We start from the raw sequence: 20,037 nt of genomic DNA on the forward strand, positions 1-20,037 counted from the left end.
ACTACTAACAAATTGTATTGCATCTTGGATGTTGCAACATAACTGTGGGAACATCATGTGAAAGAACACGAGGTTCCTGTTCTACCCCTAAATTAACAAACGCAATCAATATATATATATATATATATATAAATTGCAATACGGTATTTAAAACATAACAACCATAAAATCAAACGCACATCCACAACACAAAGATTTGTTGATGAAGGGGAAAACCCTTTTAACAAATCAAAGGGAAAAACCATGGCAGGGCAGCCAAAAATCAGAAATTCACTATATGAAGAACCATATTATAGACAATAGAAAACACTTACAAACCCCTTGCAAGTAATTCTTCTAGACTCTGTAATACAACAAGCTTCCCACTTGCCTCATTGCTCAACTATCTTTATAAAGTGCATTTTCTCACCGAACCATCGGTAGGCTTCTTTGTAGACATAGTTGTGTATGGTTGAAGATGGTAAGACAATCAACTCATCAAGAGAGGAATAACTTAAGGCTTTTGCATGTCTTCTCTTGGAACTAACAATAGTGAATGATAGCTTCCCAATGGAGGGAAATCACTCAACCTTCATTACCCAAAAACCTTTGAAACTCTCAAGAATATTTCCTAAAAGCTTACTTAAAACAGACCCAAAGAGAAAATATATGCTGGAGTAGATTTTCAGTCTTCACGTCTTAACAAAAACTAATTCTCGTTTTTCTGTTAAGACGGGAAAAACAAAATATCACAAATCTGATTTCGTAAACTTCACGTCTTAATGGGAATAAGGTCGCGTCAAGACATGAAGAGTAAAAACTCATAAATGTGACATCTCTGATCTTCATGTCTTAACAGTCATCTAATGGGGAAAGCAATAGCTTCGTGTTACATTTCCGTCTTGATGTGACATCCAACGGGGAAGTCAGAAGCTTCACGTCACGTTCCCGTCTTGACATGCCATCCAATGGGGAAGACAGAAACTTCCCGTCACATTCCTATCTTGATGTGCCATCGAACGGGACCTCCAGAGAACACCTAAAACATCCTCATTACTTGCCTGTCTTACCGGAACATCGAACGGGACTTCTTTTTTCCTTTTTCACTTGCAATCAAACATCAAGACACTTGTGGAAACTAAAACCAAGATCTTTACATTGTACATTGAATAAGGCTAAAATAAAACCTAACATCATGCTTTTGTAGAGGTTAAGCATTACTCTAAGATATTGAACTCGAGAGGGATTAGAGATGCTTAATATCTAATGTAACTAAATGAGTTGAGGCATAATGAGACACATATAGGGATGTTACTATGCTGATTCTCATTATTTGGTATAGTGCTACAACATTTTCTGCAAGTGTGCTCAGTGGTTGCACAATTTATTTACTAGTATGAACATGATTGAAAGCATATAGAAAAATGCATCGCTGGACCTTGCCCATTGTGTTTGAGTGGGAGATATAGTAAATAGGGTGCCCATCAATGAGAAGTCCAAGAGGAGTAACGGTTGAACATTACTCCTCAACACACTAAATAAGGTTCCACGTTTATTTTTTTAGTGTATCAAATCGGCGGGACATAACGTGTTAGTTGGTGTGTGTGCAACAACTTGCAACAACGAGCATTGGATGAAAAATGATCAAAATGACTCTCTCTCTCTCTCGTTTTCTGATAATGTTGAGACATTTAGATTGTGGGTATTGAGGGTATTATTTTAATAGCTCACTCTATTGCTGGGAGAAGAAAATAATAGAACTCAAGAATTAAAGGCACATGGAACAACTTCACAAAATCTAGTTTTCCATGAATGAGAGATACCAAATTTATATTTCCAAGTTGTACCATTTTTTTAACAATCCTAATATCTTATGATATAGTTTTACTAAAATAACTCTTCTATGAGTAATTCTCCTCAATAAGTGGCATAAACTATTGTTATCCAATGAGTAAAGAATTGTTGGGCTCTTGATTATGATTTAGGCCCAAATTCATTATTTTTAGCTTTTGAATTGAATAATATCCTAACCTATCATATTGAGAAATGTTAATTCATAATTTATGATACACCTTTCATCCATTTTATGTTCAAATCTATCATTGAATTTGTAGGACTCGCCTGTATATCCAATTGTGAATTTTTAAAAAGATGAATGAGAGAGAGATATGTCACAAAATATGAAATGACATTTCTGTAACACTCCGGTCCCATATTGGGAAGAGATGAATAGTTCACAGAGTGAGTAGTTTATAAAGATACTCATGGGTGTTAAGTCCCACATTGCCTAGTTACTAGGTGAAACTGGGCTTTATAATGGATTCTTAAAAAAGCTTCAAATTGACTAGTCCTTTTGGAGTGATAGCGCAGATGTGGCTAGCGCTTTTCCTTGGGTCGTTATAAATTGCTTAACTGCGGAGTTCTGATAGGTTCATGACCATGCGTTGTGTCATAAATGGTGCATTTATACATATAAGCACATCCTCATTCCCAGGCGATGTGAGACGTCACAATCACCCCCTCTTTAGACCCAGCATCCCTCATTGGGACGTCCCACATCTGCGCTATCACTCCAAAAGACTAGTCAATTTGAAGCTTTTCTAAGAATCCATTATAAAGCCCAGTTTCACCTAGTAACTAGGCAATGTGGGACTTAACACCCATGAGTATCTTTATAAACTACTCACTCTGTGAACTATTCATCTCTTCCCAATATGGGACCGGGGTGTTACAATTTCTCTATTATATATTATGGTCTCATAACACTCCCATAAATAAATCTTTCAAATTCTATTTTATTTATTTATTTTTATTAGAAACAGCTTTCTATTCATAAGCTTATGAATGAAACTAGCAAAATAAACATAAACTATTAGGTGAAAACAAATACTAATCACAATTTTTTTTTGGTAAGTTATTCGCATAAAATATTACTCATAGGTTATTGGGTATGTGCAAAACTTGGGAAATTCGAAATAAATATTAAAAAAATAGATACACTTTTAATTTTATAAAAGAAGAAAGAAAAAACAAAATTTTCTTTAACTTCATAATTTTGAACGTAATTTCCAAGCAAGTAGTGTACAAACTCACTATCATTTTATGATTATTAATTTTTACATCTTATTATCTTATTTTATTGTTAATCTAATAGTAATAGGATTGGAATGAAATTACACATGGCTCATGTAAAAAAAATATCATTAATTTTCAAGGATTAGAAAAAGTTCACGTTAAATTATCAATTATTCTAAAAACTTAAAACTATAAAAAATAATAAATTTAGTCATTTAGTCAATATTTTAACATAAGTTAAATAAGAAAGTTCAACCATTCGTCATTATTGCTGCCACGTCTACAATAAGTTTGTCTTTCACATAACAAATCCTAGTTCTATCCATACATAAGCTTCTACCAGTACAATGTCGCCCCAATTTTTTATTTTTTATTTTGAGCTATAGTAACAACAGAAAGGAAAAGCAACACAGAACATTCTTAGTAGCCTCATTAAATTTTACAAGTCAAAATAGATAAAAATCATTTTTATCTATTCTAGTGAACCACTTTTTTAATGCATCCCCAATAGCCTCACCATTTTAACTATTCACTATTACTATTCAATTTAAATAATATTTTTTCATATTTCTTTATTCTATTTCTATTTATTCTTTTTTTGAATGTTTGTATTTTCTTAACGGTCATATTTTTAAATATTTATCTTATTCTAATAGTCATATTTTTAAAAATTTGTATAATATTTTATTATTTTTTACTATATTTAAAATTGTGAATACCGAGGAAAATTATTTTTTAAAATTATGTTTGGATGGTTTAAAGAACTCAAGACAAATTTTTTTTTTAAAAAAAAAATTGATAAAACTTGAGTAGATTTTGAATTTAAAAACTTATCCAAACATGTTTTTAAAAAATAATCAAAAATAAAATGTCACCCAAATATGCCTCTTCAATTCTACAAAATTTGTTGGAATATGTGAACAAGAAATTTGTTTGGCACTGAATGTCTAAAGCATGGAAATATTGAAGTTTAATAGAATATATATATATAGATATAGCCTAAAACATTGCAAAACGAAACAGAGCTGTCCGTGAGAAAGAAAGAAAAGAAAAAACGAAGAAAGAGAAATGAATAATTTTTTTATAGTTTTTTTAATGATTTTGTGAGTGAATAGTACTGAACATTTCTAGTAAATTCATAAAAATAGCTTTTTAGTGAGCTAATTTGATGAAAACATTAAAAAATTACTCCTAGCAGCCTCACTACTTTAACCAAAAAGTTTTGGTGAGTGAAAATACTCACCAATTTTAATGAGTAGTATTCACTCACCAACTCTTTTACCAATTTTGTATCTCCTTTCTCTCTCACATGATCACAACACTTTTTTTTTTTTTTTTCCTTTTCTTCTCTCATCTCTCATCTCCCACCTCTCTCACACGATGATGTCCCTATTTCATGGACATGAAAGTTTCTTTGTTCCACATAAACTTTGCTCTCACACGATGATATCCCTATTTAATGGACATGAAAGTTTATTTGTCCCTGACATAAACTTTGTGGTTATTTCATTTATATTTATTTTATTTTCTTTTTTTTCTTGAATTTGGTTGAGAAGAAAATGAAAACTTATGTGAATTTCTTAGCAATGATCTAAATATCAAGATGAAGATGTATGGTAACTTGTTGTATAAACAGATTAAATAGAAAAAGAATAAAGAAATCTGAAAAAATATTATTTAAAAAAGTAACTCACCAGAATAGAGAAAAGTAGTTTTTAACTACTTTAGTGAGTAAAATTTTGTGAGACTATTAAGAATGCTCGAGTACTATTTACTCATCAAATTTTTTTAGTTATAGTAATGAGGCTACACAAAGTAATTTTTGTATATTTTTACCGAATTATATCACCGAGGGGACTAGAAATGCTCAAAAGTGAGAAAAAAGTGGGATGCAGGTTCTTTTCGTTCCCTTTAATTTTTAGTTGCTTTTCGGTTGAATTTTGTCAATTTCTTTCTCATAATATTAAAAGATGTTTAATTAATGTGGTCCCTCCTATTACGTACATTAAACGGAGCATCCATTAAATACATTAACCAGATTATTATTTAATAGAAATAAAGCGACAACAAAGTCAGACTTCCAATATTCAATTTGAAGTTTAAATTAAAAGAAAAAAAATGAAAAATCAGAAAAACATTTATAATCATTCATTTTAAGATATATTATTTTACGGTCTAAATTTTATTTTATTATATTTAATAATATATATGGTGCTATTTTAAATAACATAACAAAATATACATTATTAAATTTATAATATAAAATAATCATATAATTAAGTTAATCACTCTAAGAAAAAGACAGATCTTAAACCATTAATTTGGGGGAGAAAATTGCAGTCCAAGTTACATGAATTGAAAGCCGCCACCTCAATCATCAATAATCTGCTGCCCCAATAAGGGTATTACCGTCAATTTCTGCTTTACAAATTACACAGGTTTGTTAATTTTTTTTTTTTTTTCAAAATAAAAATATTAACAACTAAAAAATTTATATTCAAAACACAAAAATATTGAAAATTACTTTCACGTTTATATTATATCTAACAAAACGAAAAAAACAAAAAAAACATCTCTTATTCGTTATTACCAAACAGGATCCTTCGGACAGGTCAGGGGGTGCGCACAGAAAGTGCTCGAACAGCTGTGATGGCACTGTCGTAATAAAACCCAACTTCAACCCCGAAATCAAACGTTTAATTATGATATATCTAGTGAAGACCCAAGTTTGCCATCCAGAAACCCCATTTTTTTTCCCTGCGAAGACTCCACGAAGAACTTAAAACCAAAAATAAAAAGGAAAAAGGAAAAAAGAAAAAACCAAAACCAAAACCGCTTGAGAGCGAAAATCTAGAGAGAGGGAGAGAGAGAGAGATAAATCACAGCGAGAGAGAGAGAGAGAGAGTAGGCATTAATGGCGGAGGGGAAGAGAGAGAGGAGAGCGAGCAGCGAGGAGAGCGTGAAGCTGTTCGTAGGTCAGGTGCCGAAGCACATGACGGAGGCTCAGCTACTCGCAATGTTCAAGGAGTTCGCGCTCGTCGACGAGGTCAACGTCATCAAGGACAAGGCCACGCGCGCCTCACGTGGTTCGCTTCCTCTATCACTCACATTCTCGAATCTACTTCTCCTCTCTCTGTCTCCGAATTTCTCTTTCGTTCGGAATGTGTGATTTCGCGTTGATTTGCTCCATTTCCGGTGTGATTCGCGTGTTTATAACCCTAATTTTTTGTATTTTTGCGCGCAGGGTGTTGCTTCGTGATATGTCCGTCGAGGCAGGAGGCGGACAAGGCCGTCAATGCGTGTCACAACAAGAAGACTCTGCCTGGGGTTAGTGTAACTCTGATCTCTGTGCTTGTGCCTTCTAGAATAAATAATTTTGAACATTATGACTATTACTGTGTTTGAAACTTGAAAGTTTCGCTCTTTGTGAATTATTGATCGTGACAACTTAGAAGTGGTAAAAGAGTTGTAGTTTTCTTCATCTAAAAGCAACAAGCTATGTAGTCTTCTGAGATCTTAATTGCACCCACCGAGTTATTTCTACTGTGCATTGTGATTAATGTTTGCGGTGAGTTATGGGCTAGTGCTACACGTAAATGGTGCTGACAACTAGTGGGTGTGTCGGTACCTTTTGGTGAAAACAGTTTGCAAGCATTTCACAATGATCATTTGTAACAACTGATGGCTACGTTTCAGATCTTCTCCACGTGTAGATGTACTATACATGAGTACAGTATGCACACATAGTACTGTAGCCTGTATTAGCTGCGAAAGGATTATAGACTCAGGATACTATGACTCAATTCTAACCACCTAGGTGAGAGTTGTGAAGTATTTGAGATTAATCAATATTGGGGGAAAATTGTAACCGAATTGATGATTTGTTCTGTCAGCGATGGAGAAGTTTGTGAAATTAGTTTTTCTTGCTTGATATCGAAGTAAAAAGGTTGCATCTTGAAAGGATGGCTGGTTACAACTGGGTTGCATCAATTGCAATTAGAGAAGATAAATGGTGCTTGTCTTTTTAGCATTCACACTTTATAAGAGGAATTATGGGTTCTAAGTTTATAAGTAAACGTGTGAACATTGCAAGTTGGTGCATTGTGTGGATTCTAAGTTTCTAGTTGTTCGTGAGTGTAAAAGAAGAAAAATATGTCAAAACAGTGTAACTTTGGCACACAGCATTAGTTCAGACCACCCAATTGCTCATGATTACTTAGGGCATCAGCATTTGTATACAACATGGAGAGACAATTGGCAATTGGCTCCTTAGTCTCTGTTTTTTTTTAATGATTTCTGGAAACATTTTCTGCAGAATTTAAAGTTGTTATACGTTTTGTTCCCATTGGAGTGAAGGTAGGGGCAAGAGCGAAATAGAGCCTGGCAGTTTGCTCTAAGAATGTTAAATTTTTTGGAGCTTGTCCGTGTGGTAGGTCTGTTTGTACTAGCATTACTGATGTACGGTGCTAGTTTAAAAGATAAAGATCTAAAGAAAAGTAATTATCTAAGTCAACTTGAATGAAATGGAGATTCAGTATATTCACTAACATTAATATGCAGAAGTATAAAATCTGGACAGGGCCCAATAACTTAGAGGTAAGTGGCTTGGAAGCACTTATATGATTACTTTGCCTACCTAATTAACCATCTAAGATAGCTTCTAACACTACCACATACCAACTTTAGGGAGGAAAATAATTATGCTCCATAGACTTGGCTTATATTCAGTTCTCCATGCTTTCTTTTCCTTGTGAATTGGACCATCTGAACAATGTCATCCGGTTAACACTCGGGACAACTTTTGTTAGATACTTTCGCAGCTGTCAGTAATACCATGCTTCCACTCACATAGCAAAAAGATTTGGTAAGGGCTGAAGAATGTCTTTTGTTGAAACACATCATTGTGTTTAGCAAATGCTGACACAATTGGTAGATTGATAAAAGAAAAAGTCAATTAAGACACCTTGCAGCAGATAATCAAAATAACTGGCATGGATGAGAAATTGTCCAATAATTGTGCCTTGAGATTGGGTTAGGCCTATTAGTGAGGGCTAACTGACGATGAAAGCTGCAGCCTACCAGAATAAGTTGTGATAGAGTTTAACAAGCATTTTCCGGTTGTGAAATAATGAACATAAAATTTAGTATTTGGTTAAATGTATGTTAAGGGGAATGTGCATCAGTCTGAGTTTACTAACGTTGCTGTGATAGAGTATTTACTTTCATGTTTTGGGTAATTGTTCTTTTGCACAATTTTTGGGTACCAAGAATCATGATTAGCAGATTGATGTCTCTTCCTCTAATCTTGTAGATCTTATGAGCCTTTTAGATTTTCGACCCCAAATAGGGTGGTTGCTTCTCGTGTATACTTCTCGTGTACGTGAGATTTTCTCCTCCTAATAAATTATTATTCATCAAAAAATGATTAGCAGATTGATGTATGGACCAGTGTTATTAAAATTGTATGCTTATGCAACTTTGGCAATTTTCTGACCTAGGTATTAAAGTCACTGGCGGAGCCCTATGTAGGCCTTGCTGGACCTTCAAGTGATTGCCCAGGCAAGCTTCTATTTGGGCTCTTGCCTTTGCCTGTATAGCCATTGTGATTTAATATTTGATCCAAGTGTTTATTCATCTATCTAAATGAAGTTAATTGAAAAATGTTAACGAAGGCATGTCAGAAATTTGTAATCAAGTACTTGGCACCCAATTATTGCCCCAGACTTTACTTTGTACAAGTTATATTGTGCCTTTAGATTACTGTGAGATATGTTTATGTTTTTCTCACTCTGATTTTAAAGCACCTGTTCTTTCTGTCCATCCAGGCATCTAGTCCGTTGCAAGTGAAGTATGCAGATGGCGAGTTGGAAAGACTAGGTGTAGTATTCATTTTTTTAATGACATATTTTGTCCTTAAAGACAGTTACTCTGAATTGTTGCTTCGGTTCTTCTTCCTTACCTGATGCTCTTCTTTTCTCTTTCATTGAAGCCTTTATTCTACGTTATATGTCATTTACCTAGATAAATAATTTTTTACTGTGGCTGTCATCCAGAACACAAGCTCTTTGTTGGCATGCTTCCGAAGAATGTTTCTGAAGCTGATGTTTCTGCTCTCTTCTCTAAACATGGATCTATCAAAGACTTACAGATATTAAGAGGTTCTCAGCAAACTAGTAAAGGTACTTATTTCATAATCTTGTCTTCTAGATTGGTTGCTTTTAAATCACTAAGATCTTAAACTTAACCAGTTCTCAGTGTATCCATTGCATGTATATATAATATTTTTCTACTGCAGGCTGTGCATTTTTGAAGTATGAGACAAAAGAGCAAGCAATTGCAGCACTTGAGGCCATCAATGGAAAGCATAAAATGGAGGTTTGTGCATATTACAAATTTTGGTGCAAATTCATTTTAGTACCATCATTCTCTATTCTCATTAGTCTTTCCAAGGTAGTTGGGCTGGTTGAGTTGAGTTAGTTTGTGGTTGATATTTGCTTATACGATAAATAACTCAGAATCAGCTGATCCATTAGCCAAACTGATGGTCATCTTTTCCTTTTTTAGGGATCAAGTGTTCCTTTGGTCGTGAAATGGGCAGATACTGAAAAGGAAAGGCAAGCGCGGAGGGCTCAGAAAGCTCAATCCCAGGCTTCTAACGTGCCCAGTATTGATTCACAACATCCTTCATTATTTGGAGCTTTGCCAATGGGTTATGTTCCCCAATATAATGGATATGGTTATCAGGTCAGTTTCGCAATATATGTGTATTCATAGCTTAATATGTTGGAACTTGTGGGCACTTCTTTTTGGTAAAAACATCTTTGCACTGTGTAACTATGCTCATTGCACTATCTTGCCTACCTAGACAAAGTGTCTCAATTGTATTGTTTTGTCATTCTCATTGTTTTTATCTAGTATCTTAGTGAGTTCAGAATTTAATGATTATCTCCTTTCTGTAGGCTCATGGAACCTATGGACTTATGCAATACCGCCTGCCACAAATTCAGAATCAACCTGGATTTCATAATATGATTCCTACAGTAAACCAAGGAAATGCATTGCGTGGAATTACGCCTGATCTTGGCCCCAGTATGGCGTCTAGAAATTACGCTATTCCTCCTGCAAGTTATGTGGGCTCTTATCCGGGGGTACCCGGACTTCAGCATCCCATGGCATATCCTGGAGGAATGATGAATCACCGGCCAATGAGTGGTTCACCTGGGTCAGTGCCACCTGCTGTTGTTAGCAGTAATTCTGCGACATCTTCTGGCATGGGTAAAAGTTCTGGGGGTCAGGTTGAAGGTTGTTATCAATAAATAGTTCTATTTCCCTCCCTCTCATTTATGTTTTCTTCTGGGTGTAAGTTCTTGGTGGTGTTATTAAGTATTTTGTCTCCTCTGACTTAGGTCCACCTGGTGCTAATCTATTTATTTATCACATACCTCAAGAATTTGGAGATCAAGAGCTTGCCAATGCTTTTCAGGCATATGGTAGGGTCTTGAGTGCTAAGGTTTTTGTCGACAAAGCAACTGGTGTCAGCAAATGTTTTGGTGATTACCATTACCTAGTTAACCATCAATCTGACATAATTTCTTTTGAGATTTGTCTCTAATACTATTTACTTACCCCAAAGAAAACTAATTTACTATTTGCAGGATTTGTCAGCTATGACTTACCAGAGGCTGCTCAATCTGCCATTACTATGATGAATGGATTCCAGTTAGGTGGCAAGAAATTAAAGGTTCAGCTTAAGAGAGATAATAAAGAGAGTAAACCTTATTGAATTGAAGGTGAGTTATGGAAGAAAGAAGAATTCTTAATGATATGCGGTCGCATGCAACCTGGTCATATGGGTGCCACTGCAGTATCAACATTTGGGATGGAATAAAGATAATTTGTTGTTTTATGCATTGCTCCATCCTACTTGTAATTGCCTCAATGGGATTGAAATTCCAGAAACTTGTAATTCATGGTGCATTCTGTGCCAGTACAATTTGTAATTTGTGTATCATGGATGTTCATTTAGACATTAATTATTAATTTATTGATTCTTCCCCACAGAACATCTGTTTAGTTGTATAATTTTGTGGAATCATCTCTTTTTTTTCTTAACAGAATTACAATGACCATTTCATTATATTTTCGTTTGGTTCTTTTTTATTTTTATCAGAGTAATCTAGACAGGGCTGTAGACTATCGTATTTCAAATTAAATGTGAGGTATCTATCTCTATATTTTGAAAGCCCTATGCTGCATTGTGATTTAATTCTTTAGTCTATCCTCTATATAAGTCATTCTATTTACTGTTTGATATGCATGTGTGTATATATATGTGTGTGTGTGTGTGTGTGTGTGTGTGTGTGTGTGGCATGCTTGTTAAGTTATAGATATTGAGTATCATCACAAGTACATTACCTGACCATAAGTTCTACAATGTGTGCTTCAAAGTACAAGTTAGATACATCACTTGTCTGTGTTGTCTCTGTTGGAGATGCATATTCGTGTCCATTTGGGTTCCCCACATGCACTGCTAATCATAGCCATTTATTTTGTATTTGAATTTTATTAAATAGATGCTTAGATTCTCTTCATCAATCTTACTTATGTCAATATTATGTTGTTCTAGGAATGTTTTTTTCAGTAACATGCTGGAAACTAATCTTCTTTTCCAGTCATTCATTTCAAAATATGAGATATTTTTCCCTAAACAGTTCGTCGGTGAACAATTCAGGTACTCTTGTTTTTTCATTGCAAGTCTTAGCACATTTTGGTGTGTAATTTGCTTTTGTTAACTGGTATTTATCTGCATGAACATCTCGATTGTTGTAGGGTATTGCAGATTCTATATCTTGGGTCTCTTTTGGTGCTTCCTTCCTACCAGCAGTCCAATATACTAAGAGTAAGACCGAGGGTTTTTCTGTATTAACAGGGGAAAGAATGAAAAGAAGCACTATCAGACTCAATTGGGATCAGAAAATGGTGAAGGTACTGTGCATTTGGCCTTTAAAAACCTCAATAATTTCCTCTTTTGATTTTAGCACCATGATCATGTAACTGAACTCATCTTCAACCATGAAATTCTAATATTGTTTAGGCTGATTTGAGATATCAGTTGATTTGTTTTTCTCTTTCCTATCTTGCATGACAAGTTCATGAATTCTTGTCTACCTCACTTTATCCATTCAGAGTATCACAAGTGATGTTCCTTTCTTGAAAATTTTATCTTTCAATTTCACTTATAGGGATCGATCGTGGTCTTCAAAGAGGCCTGGTCTCCATATTAGCGCTTTAGGTTACTTAGAGTTATTTCAGACCAATGTCTTTTATTTTTTTCTTGGTAAGTATGTACTAAAAATCAAGAATACTACTATAACATAAAAGGAGCATTCCCTCGAAAATAACCTCTACTTGACTAGAGGACTAATCACAAGCACAAGAGTCCTAGACAAGTAGTGGACCTAAAGTAACTACAGAACCAAAAGCTTAGGGCATACCGGGGCAATGCATACAAAACCATACACTCAAAGACACCCTCAGAACCTGAGGATTGACACAAAAGGAAACCTACACTGATTATTAAAACTGAATCCGGCAGCTTCCAAAGTACCGAGTCTGCTTCTTTCCACAAAGGCTAACTAGTCTTCTGCTAACACTCCAAATAACATCCTTCAAAATCTGTCCAGGAAGTTTGCGTTCATTCAGTAATATCGGAGCTTTTCATTCTTTCCAAAAATACAAAAATGATTCTAAATAAATAGCTACAGTGGAGGATAGTCTGATTCCCAACTTTTTGGGTAAGGCTTTCCCCTTTTGGGTTTGAACCAACCAGTGCACCTTGTTTTTTTAACTTCTGCAGTAGGGGAGATTGCATTTGTCACTCAACCTTGGCAAAATTCTGTCAGTACAAAGGCAATTGAGGAAGAGATGATCAAGGTCCTCACATGCTGCACTACAAAAAGCATGCTTCCCTTTAGATAAGATACCAAATTTATGCAGCCGGTCCTGATTACTTAGTCTTTCATGAATAGCTAGCCACATGATAAAGGAATGCATTGGAATTGCTTTGCTGAACCAGAACCTTAATGCAGATGATGATGTTAACCAACAAATGAGTTTCAAAATAAAGAAGAGGAGGTATTAATTTAGTTTGAATCATTTGTTTTGCCTTTGAGAGCCAGACCAATATCACAGTGCTGGGATGTGGAAATATAGTTGTTGACATGTTTGATTCTTTATATATTCAGTGATTTAAAATTTGAATGAGAAAGTTTTGCCAGAAAAGCACAAAAGAACTGGCTCGGAATTGATTGATTTAGTCATTAAGTCACTTCTGTCTTCTTGTAGGTTCACCTCCTTAGAAAAGATTTCTCTTTGGCCTTCTGCGAGTTAACTAGAAAGTATGTGCTTTGGGGCCGTTACTACATCATTCTTCTGGTTGACACCATGTGGTGAAAGACTGAAAGGTATATAGAAGAAGTCTGGACAGGGTGGGTACCATCTGGCTATGTGTCGTTATAAGTTTTTCATGTTATATAGTTTTTTGAGTTTTTCATTATATTGGCTATATATGCATTGTTTTGACTTTTTGGTTTTGATGTGCCAAATGTAAGTCATTTTAGGGTTTGATTTAAGTCAAAAATATATTTCATCCTTTCTTCTGCTTTAGTTGTGTACTTTTAGTAGCTTGACTCCTTTAACATCAGGTGTACTCTATCTGAAAAATGCTTATCTTGTATCTGGCATTGTCATAATGCTTTAGTACCATATGCACTGCATCTGTCACTCATTAGTTTGATTTCTTTTTAGCTTTTTAATGTTCCATGAGGAAGTTGAAATGGCATATAGGAAGAACGATTTGAGTCTGGTTTATCCAAAGACCCAATTTCTAAATTAAGTCTTTCAAACCTTTCTTCAAATGGCTTCCCACCAGCCTAGTCAATGCTTTAATTTCGAGGTTTGTTGCTGAGGGCATGGAACATCCACTTGAAGAATTAGGTAATGGCTTCTTAATCTATACAAAAAAGGCTGTTCTCTTTGTTTAAATTTGATTTCCCTTGCCCACCCTATCGAATAAAGCATTCCCCCCCCCCCCCCCCCCCCCCACCCTTTTCCATGGGCTTTGATTTTGTACCATAGATTCAGATGAAGACCTTTTAGAATTCTTAGGAGAGGTTACTCACTCTGCAGATTTCTTCAAATTCCAACCATTGTTTTAAAATGAAATTTTTGGGTTTTGCCAAATCAACATTTATTACTTTTCAAATATGATAGTAAATATTGAGTTGATAAAATCTCAATAATTGGGATATGAGAAAATCTACATAATATAACACCTTAGGAAATCTAGAGAATGATTCTTGATTCCCATGTTTTTACTTATTTTTGTAGAGCAGAACATGTAATATATATGATTGTTCTACAGACAAATGATGTGTGTGTTAAAATTAAGGAAAGAGTGCTCAAGGGGGAAAATGAACATAATTTGAGTTTAAGAAAGACTGAAAGCAGGCTTGATCATTCTGGCAGTGTCTAATGTAGATTATGGTATATCATCATTTGAGGAGTGTTTGTCGAAAGCTTTTGAGACAGGGACGAACAAATGTTATTTTAATGCTCTGTTTGGCTTTTGGAACATCTGTAATTTGCTAATCTAAGATGTAATCCAAGTGATGCGTCCATAGTCGAAAATGATTTGTGGGGGACGGAAAATATCAGCTCTCGTTCATAGTTGGGCCGATCACTGTTACGGGCAAAATAATGATAAAAGATGAACAAGGAGCAATCCTCCAATAACTGAAAACAGATTTCTGTTAACAGCCATACCCTCGTTGGGTTCCATCCCAAAGATTACTCACATGTACACTAACCAACGATATATCAGGAAGATAAACCTAAAAACCGCCAATATAACAGTTGAACGGAATATCTAACATAACCCACAACATAACAGGTGAATGGCATATCTAACGTCTAGACTTGGAGTGAGTTTGACGCTGCGAATTTTAGAAACCAAAAGTGGGATTTTGGTCGAAATTGTGGAAAATGTGTCATTTTGAAGAGTGCGTCTTTAAATAATAGTGATTTGAAAATGTAGAATAATTTCCGTTTTCCAATCTAAAGGGAGTGCGTTTTTAAAACTGCATAATTTTAAAGGTTAAACTACAGTTTTATCAAAACGTTTAATTGCTTTTATAAAAATTGCACGTTTTAAAAGTTGTTATTTTTAAATTGTAAACCCAAACAGGCCATTGATAATAGTAAGGCACCTGGACTGATCTACACCATAAATGAATGAAAGAATTTTTTGTAGAAAAAATGTTACACATTCGAAGTCTCATACTCTCTAGTATGACTTTTAAAATTACAATTAAATTAAAATTTAATAATTATTAATTATAAATTCAATGTAAAAGGCACGTCAAGTGGTCAGAAAGTGTGTGTATCATTACTTTTTTTTTTTTTTTTTTTTTTAAGTGCCGGAAAACGATATATAAATTAGTGAAATATGGTGGTCCAAGACTTTTGAGTAAAATGATTAGGCTTCTCTTCGCATAATTTGGGCTGAAATGGATTTAGCCTTTCATCTCCATTCTTGTAGGCCGTAATTATGGGAAGCCATTAAGTCCTTTGAATTATTTCATCATCCAGAGATTAACTGGCATCCATGATGCTTACGTGAATAAGAAGAAAGGTACTGAATCATAGGATTGACGCACCCCATTGATTGTTATGATTGGGTCAGAGTAGGTTAGGTTTAGGTCCCTTTCTCATATCTTTCACGGCAATGCCGACCTGACTCTTTTACGTGGGGGCGGTCACGTGACTCTCATGACTATTGTGTGCTTTTGTAGGTTTAAGACGATATCAAATTATATATTTGAATAGATAATTGTGAGTGATTATTTATAAAATTTATTTAATTAAATAAAAATTAAGTTATTCAATTATTTATCTAGTCAAGTTAATTTTATAAATAATTTTTTATAATTACTTATTTAAATCTTTTAAAATTAGTATAAATAATTTAAGAAAATTCTGCTTTGCTTTTACGTTGGATATCACAAATTGACAAGCACCCCAATTCCGTGATGGAATGGGATGTGACGTTAAATCCAGTTTCGTGTCAACTGGTGCGTATTCACTATCACATTAAACCCACAAGCCGTCCAATTTCATGCTCTCGCGATAAGCTTTTATGTCAAATCGATCGACAACTAAGTTTACAATTTTCAAAAGGAAATAGTGGGCTTGTTTGACATCCACTTTTATTTTAATTTTAATAAAAATAAAAAAAAACTTCAATCATTTTTTAACAATTTATTATTTTTTATATCACATTAATTACTTTTTAATAAAAAAATTTCACATTTACTTAAAAAAAAATTAAATTAAAACTTCTTTCTACTTTATATATCAATCACTTTTTATTACTATTAAAAAAAACACTTACCTAAAAAACCTTTACCAAACATACCCAGTACTTACAAATTCAAGTGAAATAAAAAATAATTATTTTATTATTTAAATTAGATTTTACAGCATTTATTGGTGTACATGTTATTTATGCGATGCTATTTAAAATTTTGGATACACAAACTCCCTTCAAATTATCAGCAATTTGTAATGCCTTCCTAAACTATCAATTCAAACAATGTCTCCTCAAACTACCTTAAAATTGCAACGTACATTTTTTTTTTTTTAATAAAAAGACAAAAATACCGTTAAAAGTTACCTTTATAAATTCCAAAAAAAGAAAGAAATAAAAAAAAAAAACCTCGGTGACCATGGGTCTATTTGGTTTTTTTTTTTTTTGGTTGAATTTTTGTATCTTTTTCTAAACTTTTTATGAATGGTATTTGTGTCATTTTTTGTACCGTGGGAGATATTGCAAATTTTTTAATTTGGGGAGAGTTATTGCAAATAGCCCAATAATTTAAAGGGATTATATATACTTTTTCTTAAAAAATTTAATTAATATAATATTATGTATACCATTAGATGCTATAAAATCTAATCTAAACCATAAAATTCCGATCCTTTAAAAAAAAGGACAGTATTCAACTAATTTAAGATTGTGTAGGACTCCGATGTGATATGATATGAAGGCAGTATTCAAGGAATTTAAGCTCCCATGTGATATGATATGATATGGTATATGTTTTGAATAATTAATCTTTGAGCAAAATACTTACCACAAAAGAGGGTTCTAAATTCTAATAGGCTGTTACTCAATGGGCGGACAAAGCGGATGAATGGGCCCTTCAACATATTTCTCTAGAAAGCACTTTATAGTGCTTTTCACAGCATCAACAAGGATGGATGGATGGATGGATGGGCCTAATTATTCTTCACTTTTCTAACAAATCCGTGAATCACGTCATGGGATCGCACCCATATCATCATATGTAACATCTTTATCATGACTTGTGATATTCGGTCGTTTTTTTGTCTGATTTTTGTGGCTCGCTGAAATCATATTGTTTAGTTGTATGGGGCGGCCCGGCGGTAATCGAGTCGAGTTTAGTCGAGCGTTAAGATTTTAAGAGTGGCTCATTTATGAGTCGAGTTTAAATAGTCAAGTTCAAACTTGTTCAAGTTTTAAATGAACTGAGCTTGAGCTCGTTAAAAATTTCATTTGAGCTAAGTCGGGTTACTCGATAAGTTCGGCTCAACTAGAGCTCGAGTTAGGCTATTAAATTTTTCAATGTGTGATTAAAATTGAGTTCAAGCCCGAATTTGTGAACAACCTTTATACATTTAATAATAACATAAATATAATATGTACCTGTATAAAAGATATTATAAAATATAGTATATAACTATAGTCTATAAGTAACAAATTAACAATATGTTATTATATATAACTAGAGAGTATAAACTATGGTATATGTATAATGTGAACAAGTAGTAAGTCTAATATATTTTATATAACTAAATAACTATAATATATAATTATTGTTTTTTTTTTTTTGAACAGATATAACTATTGTTAACCATGTGTGATGTGATATTAGTATTAATAGCTTAATATATATATACACACACACACATACAAACGAGCTAATGAACGATCCGATCAAACTTTAAATGAGCTGAGCTCGTGAGCCTTATCAAGTTATGTCGATTGAGTCGGGTATGTATCACTTACTAATCGAGCGCGTTTCTACAATAACAAGTGAATTTATACGGTATTAAGCTCGAGTTATAATCGGGCTATACCGAGTGAGTATTGAGCAGGTTGTCGAACGTACTGATTTATTTTATGCCTTATAATAATGGGGGCTCATGATTTCCGCCTGCATTTATAACACAAAGTTTTATTAAATTAACATGTGTTTTTAGAGCATTAAAAATGTACATAACAATCACATGCTCCATTAAAAACATGTGAAAAATGCAAGTTTAGTTTAATGAAAAGAGTTAGAGGAGATTTTTTTCAATCCAATTTGGAAGAAAATTTTAAGATTTGGGTGCTTTAGTTTTTTTTGGAGAAACTTCACTTAACCCCATAAATTTTCATCACTTTCATAATCTCCTCCTTAAAGTTCAAAAATTCTGAATTTACTGTACCTAACTTTTAATTTTTTGGAATCTCACTCTGTTAGAATTTTCTGTTAAATTTTAAAGAAAGACGTAAAAATTATCAAAATACCCTTTTTTTTATATATATATATATATATATATAAGAAAATTATTTAGTAATTTTGTAATCTTACGAAGTTTATAAGGATATAATGATCATTTTATCCTTTAAAAAAAGAGATTACAAAAGTGATAAAAATTTAGAGAGAGTATAAGTTACGTTAACTTTTTCCTCTTTTCTAAAAAAAAGTTGGACTTTTTCCTAATTTTTTTTTATTGTTTAAATTTTATTTTCTATCTTTCTCATTAAAAATTTAAAATTAAGCGAATTACAGCAAATATGTACGGATCGGACAAATCAGTTTTTATTATAATAATAATAATAATAATTATTATTATTATTATTATTCAAGTCGCCATCTAAATTATGTGATTGCAATGAGTCAGGTTGTGCTGCCACAAAAGTCAAACTTCTAAAGAAGTGTAATTCGGAGAATTGAATTTATAGAGAGCCCACTTCTACCTTTTAATATTTTCAATATATATCGGGTTGAATTTGAATTTCCCTTCGATCGAATTTATTCTTTGTTTGAAAGCTGTGGACCGTTGTTCGGCGTACGTCTGTGTGGTAGCCACGTTTTAATCATGTGACGAGACACCATTAATTGTCTCTCTTCACAAATCACACAACCAATGTTGTTGAATTGGAGAAACGTTTTATTTACTTTAATTAAGGAATATTTTAATTTTTTTTCTTGGATAATCACTGAGAACGTACGATGAAGTCGCACCCAAATTATACAAGTAATTAATCATGTTTAAACAATTACAAATTGGCTTATTAGATCAATCCCTTGGCATGCTTGTTTAAGACTCTCTCAAATATTAATATTATTTAATTGCTGACACTATCACATCGTTGAAGAAATAAAATTAATTTCCAAATGAGAGAGAAAGAGATGGGGGAGTCTTTTTTTGACTATATGGTTTTCCTTTCTTACAAAAAATAAATAAATTAATAAAAAAAATTATACCCATTTTGACTATATAGATTCTCTTCTCTTTCTTTGTAAAGTATTAATTACTTCAAATATATATATATATATATATATATATATATATATATATATATATATATATATATATATATATATATATATATATATATATATATATTACATCTTTTAAAGAGAGAAGATAAATTTTAGTAGAAAAATGCTACACTTTTCAAAAAATCTCTTCAAAATATGGTCTTCAAATAATGTGTCACGATCTCATGTAATTTATTAATTTGAAAAATGTGTCACTATTTTATGAGATTGTGACAAATCATTTGAAGATCAAATTTTGAAAAAAAAAAAATTGAGAACTCTAGTATTTTTCATTTTAGTAATAAGATTT

At 33.1% G+C, this 20,037-nt stretch overlaps 1 protein-coding gene and 1 long non-coding RNA gene across 3 annotated transcripts; both read left to right on the forward strand.

Moving 5' to 3' along the window:
* The first annotated feature begins 5,782 nt into the window (after nucleotides 1–5,782).
* Nucleotides 5,783–11,117, forward strand: LOC133852493 (RNA-binding protein BRN1). 2 transcript variants are annotated; one of them, XM_062289259.1, is made up of 9 exons: nucleotides 5,785–6,140; nucleotides 6,299–6,381; nucleotides 8,880–8,931; nucleotides 9,108–9,233; nucleotides 9,350–9,429; nucleotides 9,619–9,798; nucleotides 10,014–10,356; nucleotides 10,461–10,604; nucleotides 10,710–11,117. In XM_062289259.1, exons 1-9 carry the CDS (start codon nucleotides 5,969–5,971, stop codon nucleotides 10,835–10,837), a joined length of 1,308 nt encoding a protein of 435 aa, XP_062145243.1. In that variant the 5' UTR covers nucleotides 5,785–5,968; the 3' UTR covers nucleotides 10,838–11,117. The 2 variants fall into 2 exon arrangements, with proteins under 2 accessions (XP_062145244.1, XP_062145243.1); XM_062289260.1 differs by lacking the exon at nucleotides 10,461–10,604 and having other exon boundaries at nucleotides 5,783–6,140.
* A 316-nt stretch (nucleotides 11,118–11,433) lies between these two features.
* On the forward strand, nucleotides 11,434–13,750 carry LOC133852436 (uncharacterized). Its single transcript, XR_009895946.1, has 3 exons — nucleotides 11,434–11,785; nucleotides 11,884–12,039; nucleotides 13,399–13,750. It is a non-coding gene; the product is annotated as an uncharacterized LOC133852436 (long non-coding RNA).
* The last annotated feature ends 6,287 nt before the right edge of the window (nucleotides 13,751–20,037 follow it).

Source organism: Alnus glutinosa, chromosome 12 (assembly GCF_958979055.1).
Source record: "Alnus glutinosa chromosome 12, dhAlnGlut1.1, whole genome shotgun sequence".
NCBI classification, from domain to species: Eukaryota; Viridiplantae; Streptophyta; class Magnoliopsida; order Fagales; family Betulaceae; genus Alnus; species Alnus glutinosa.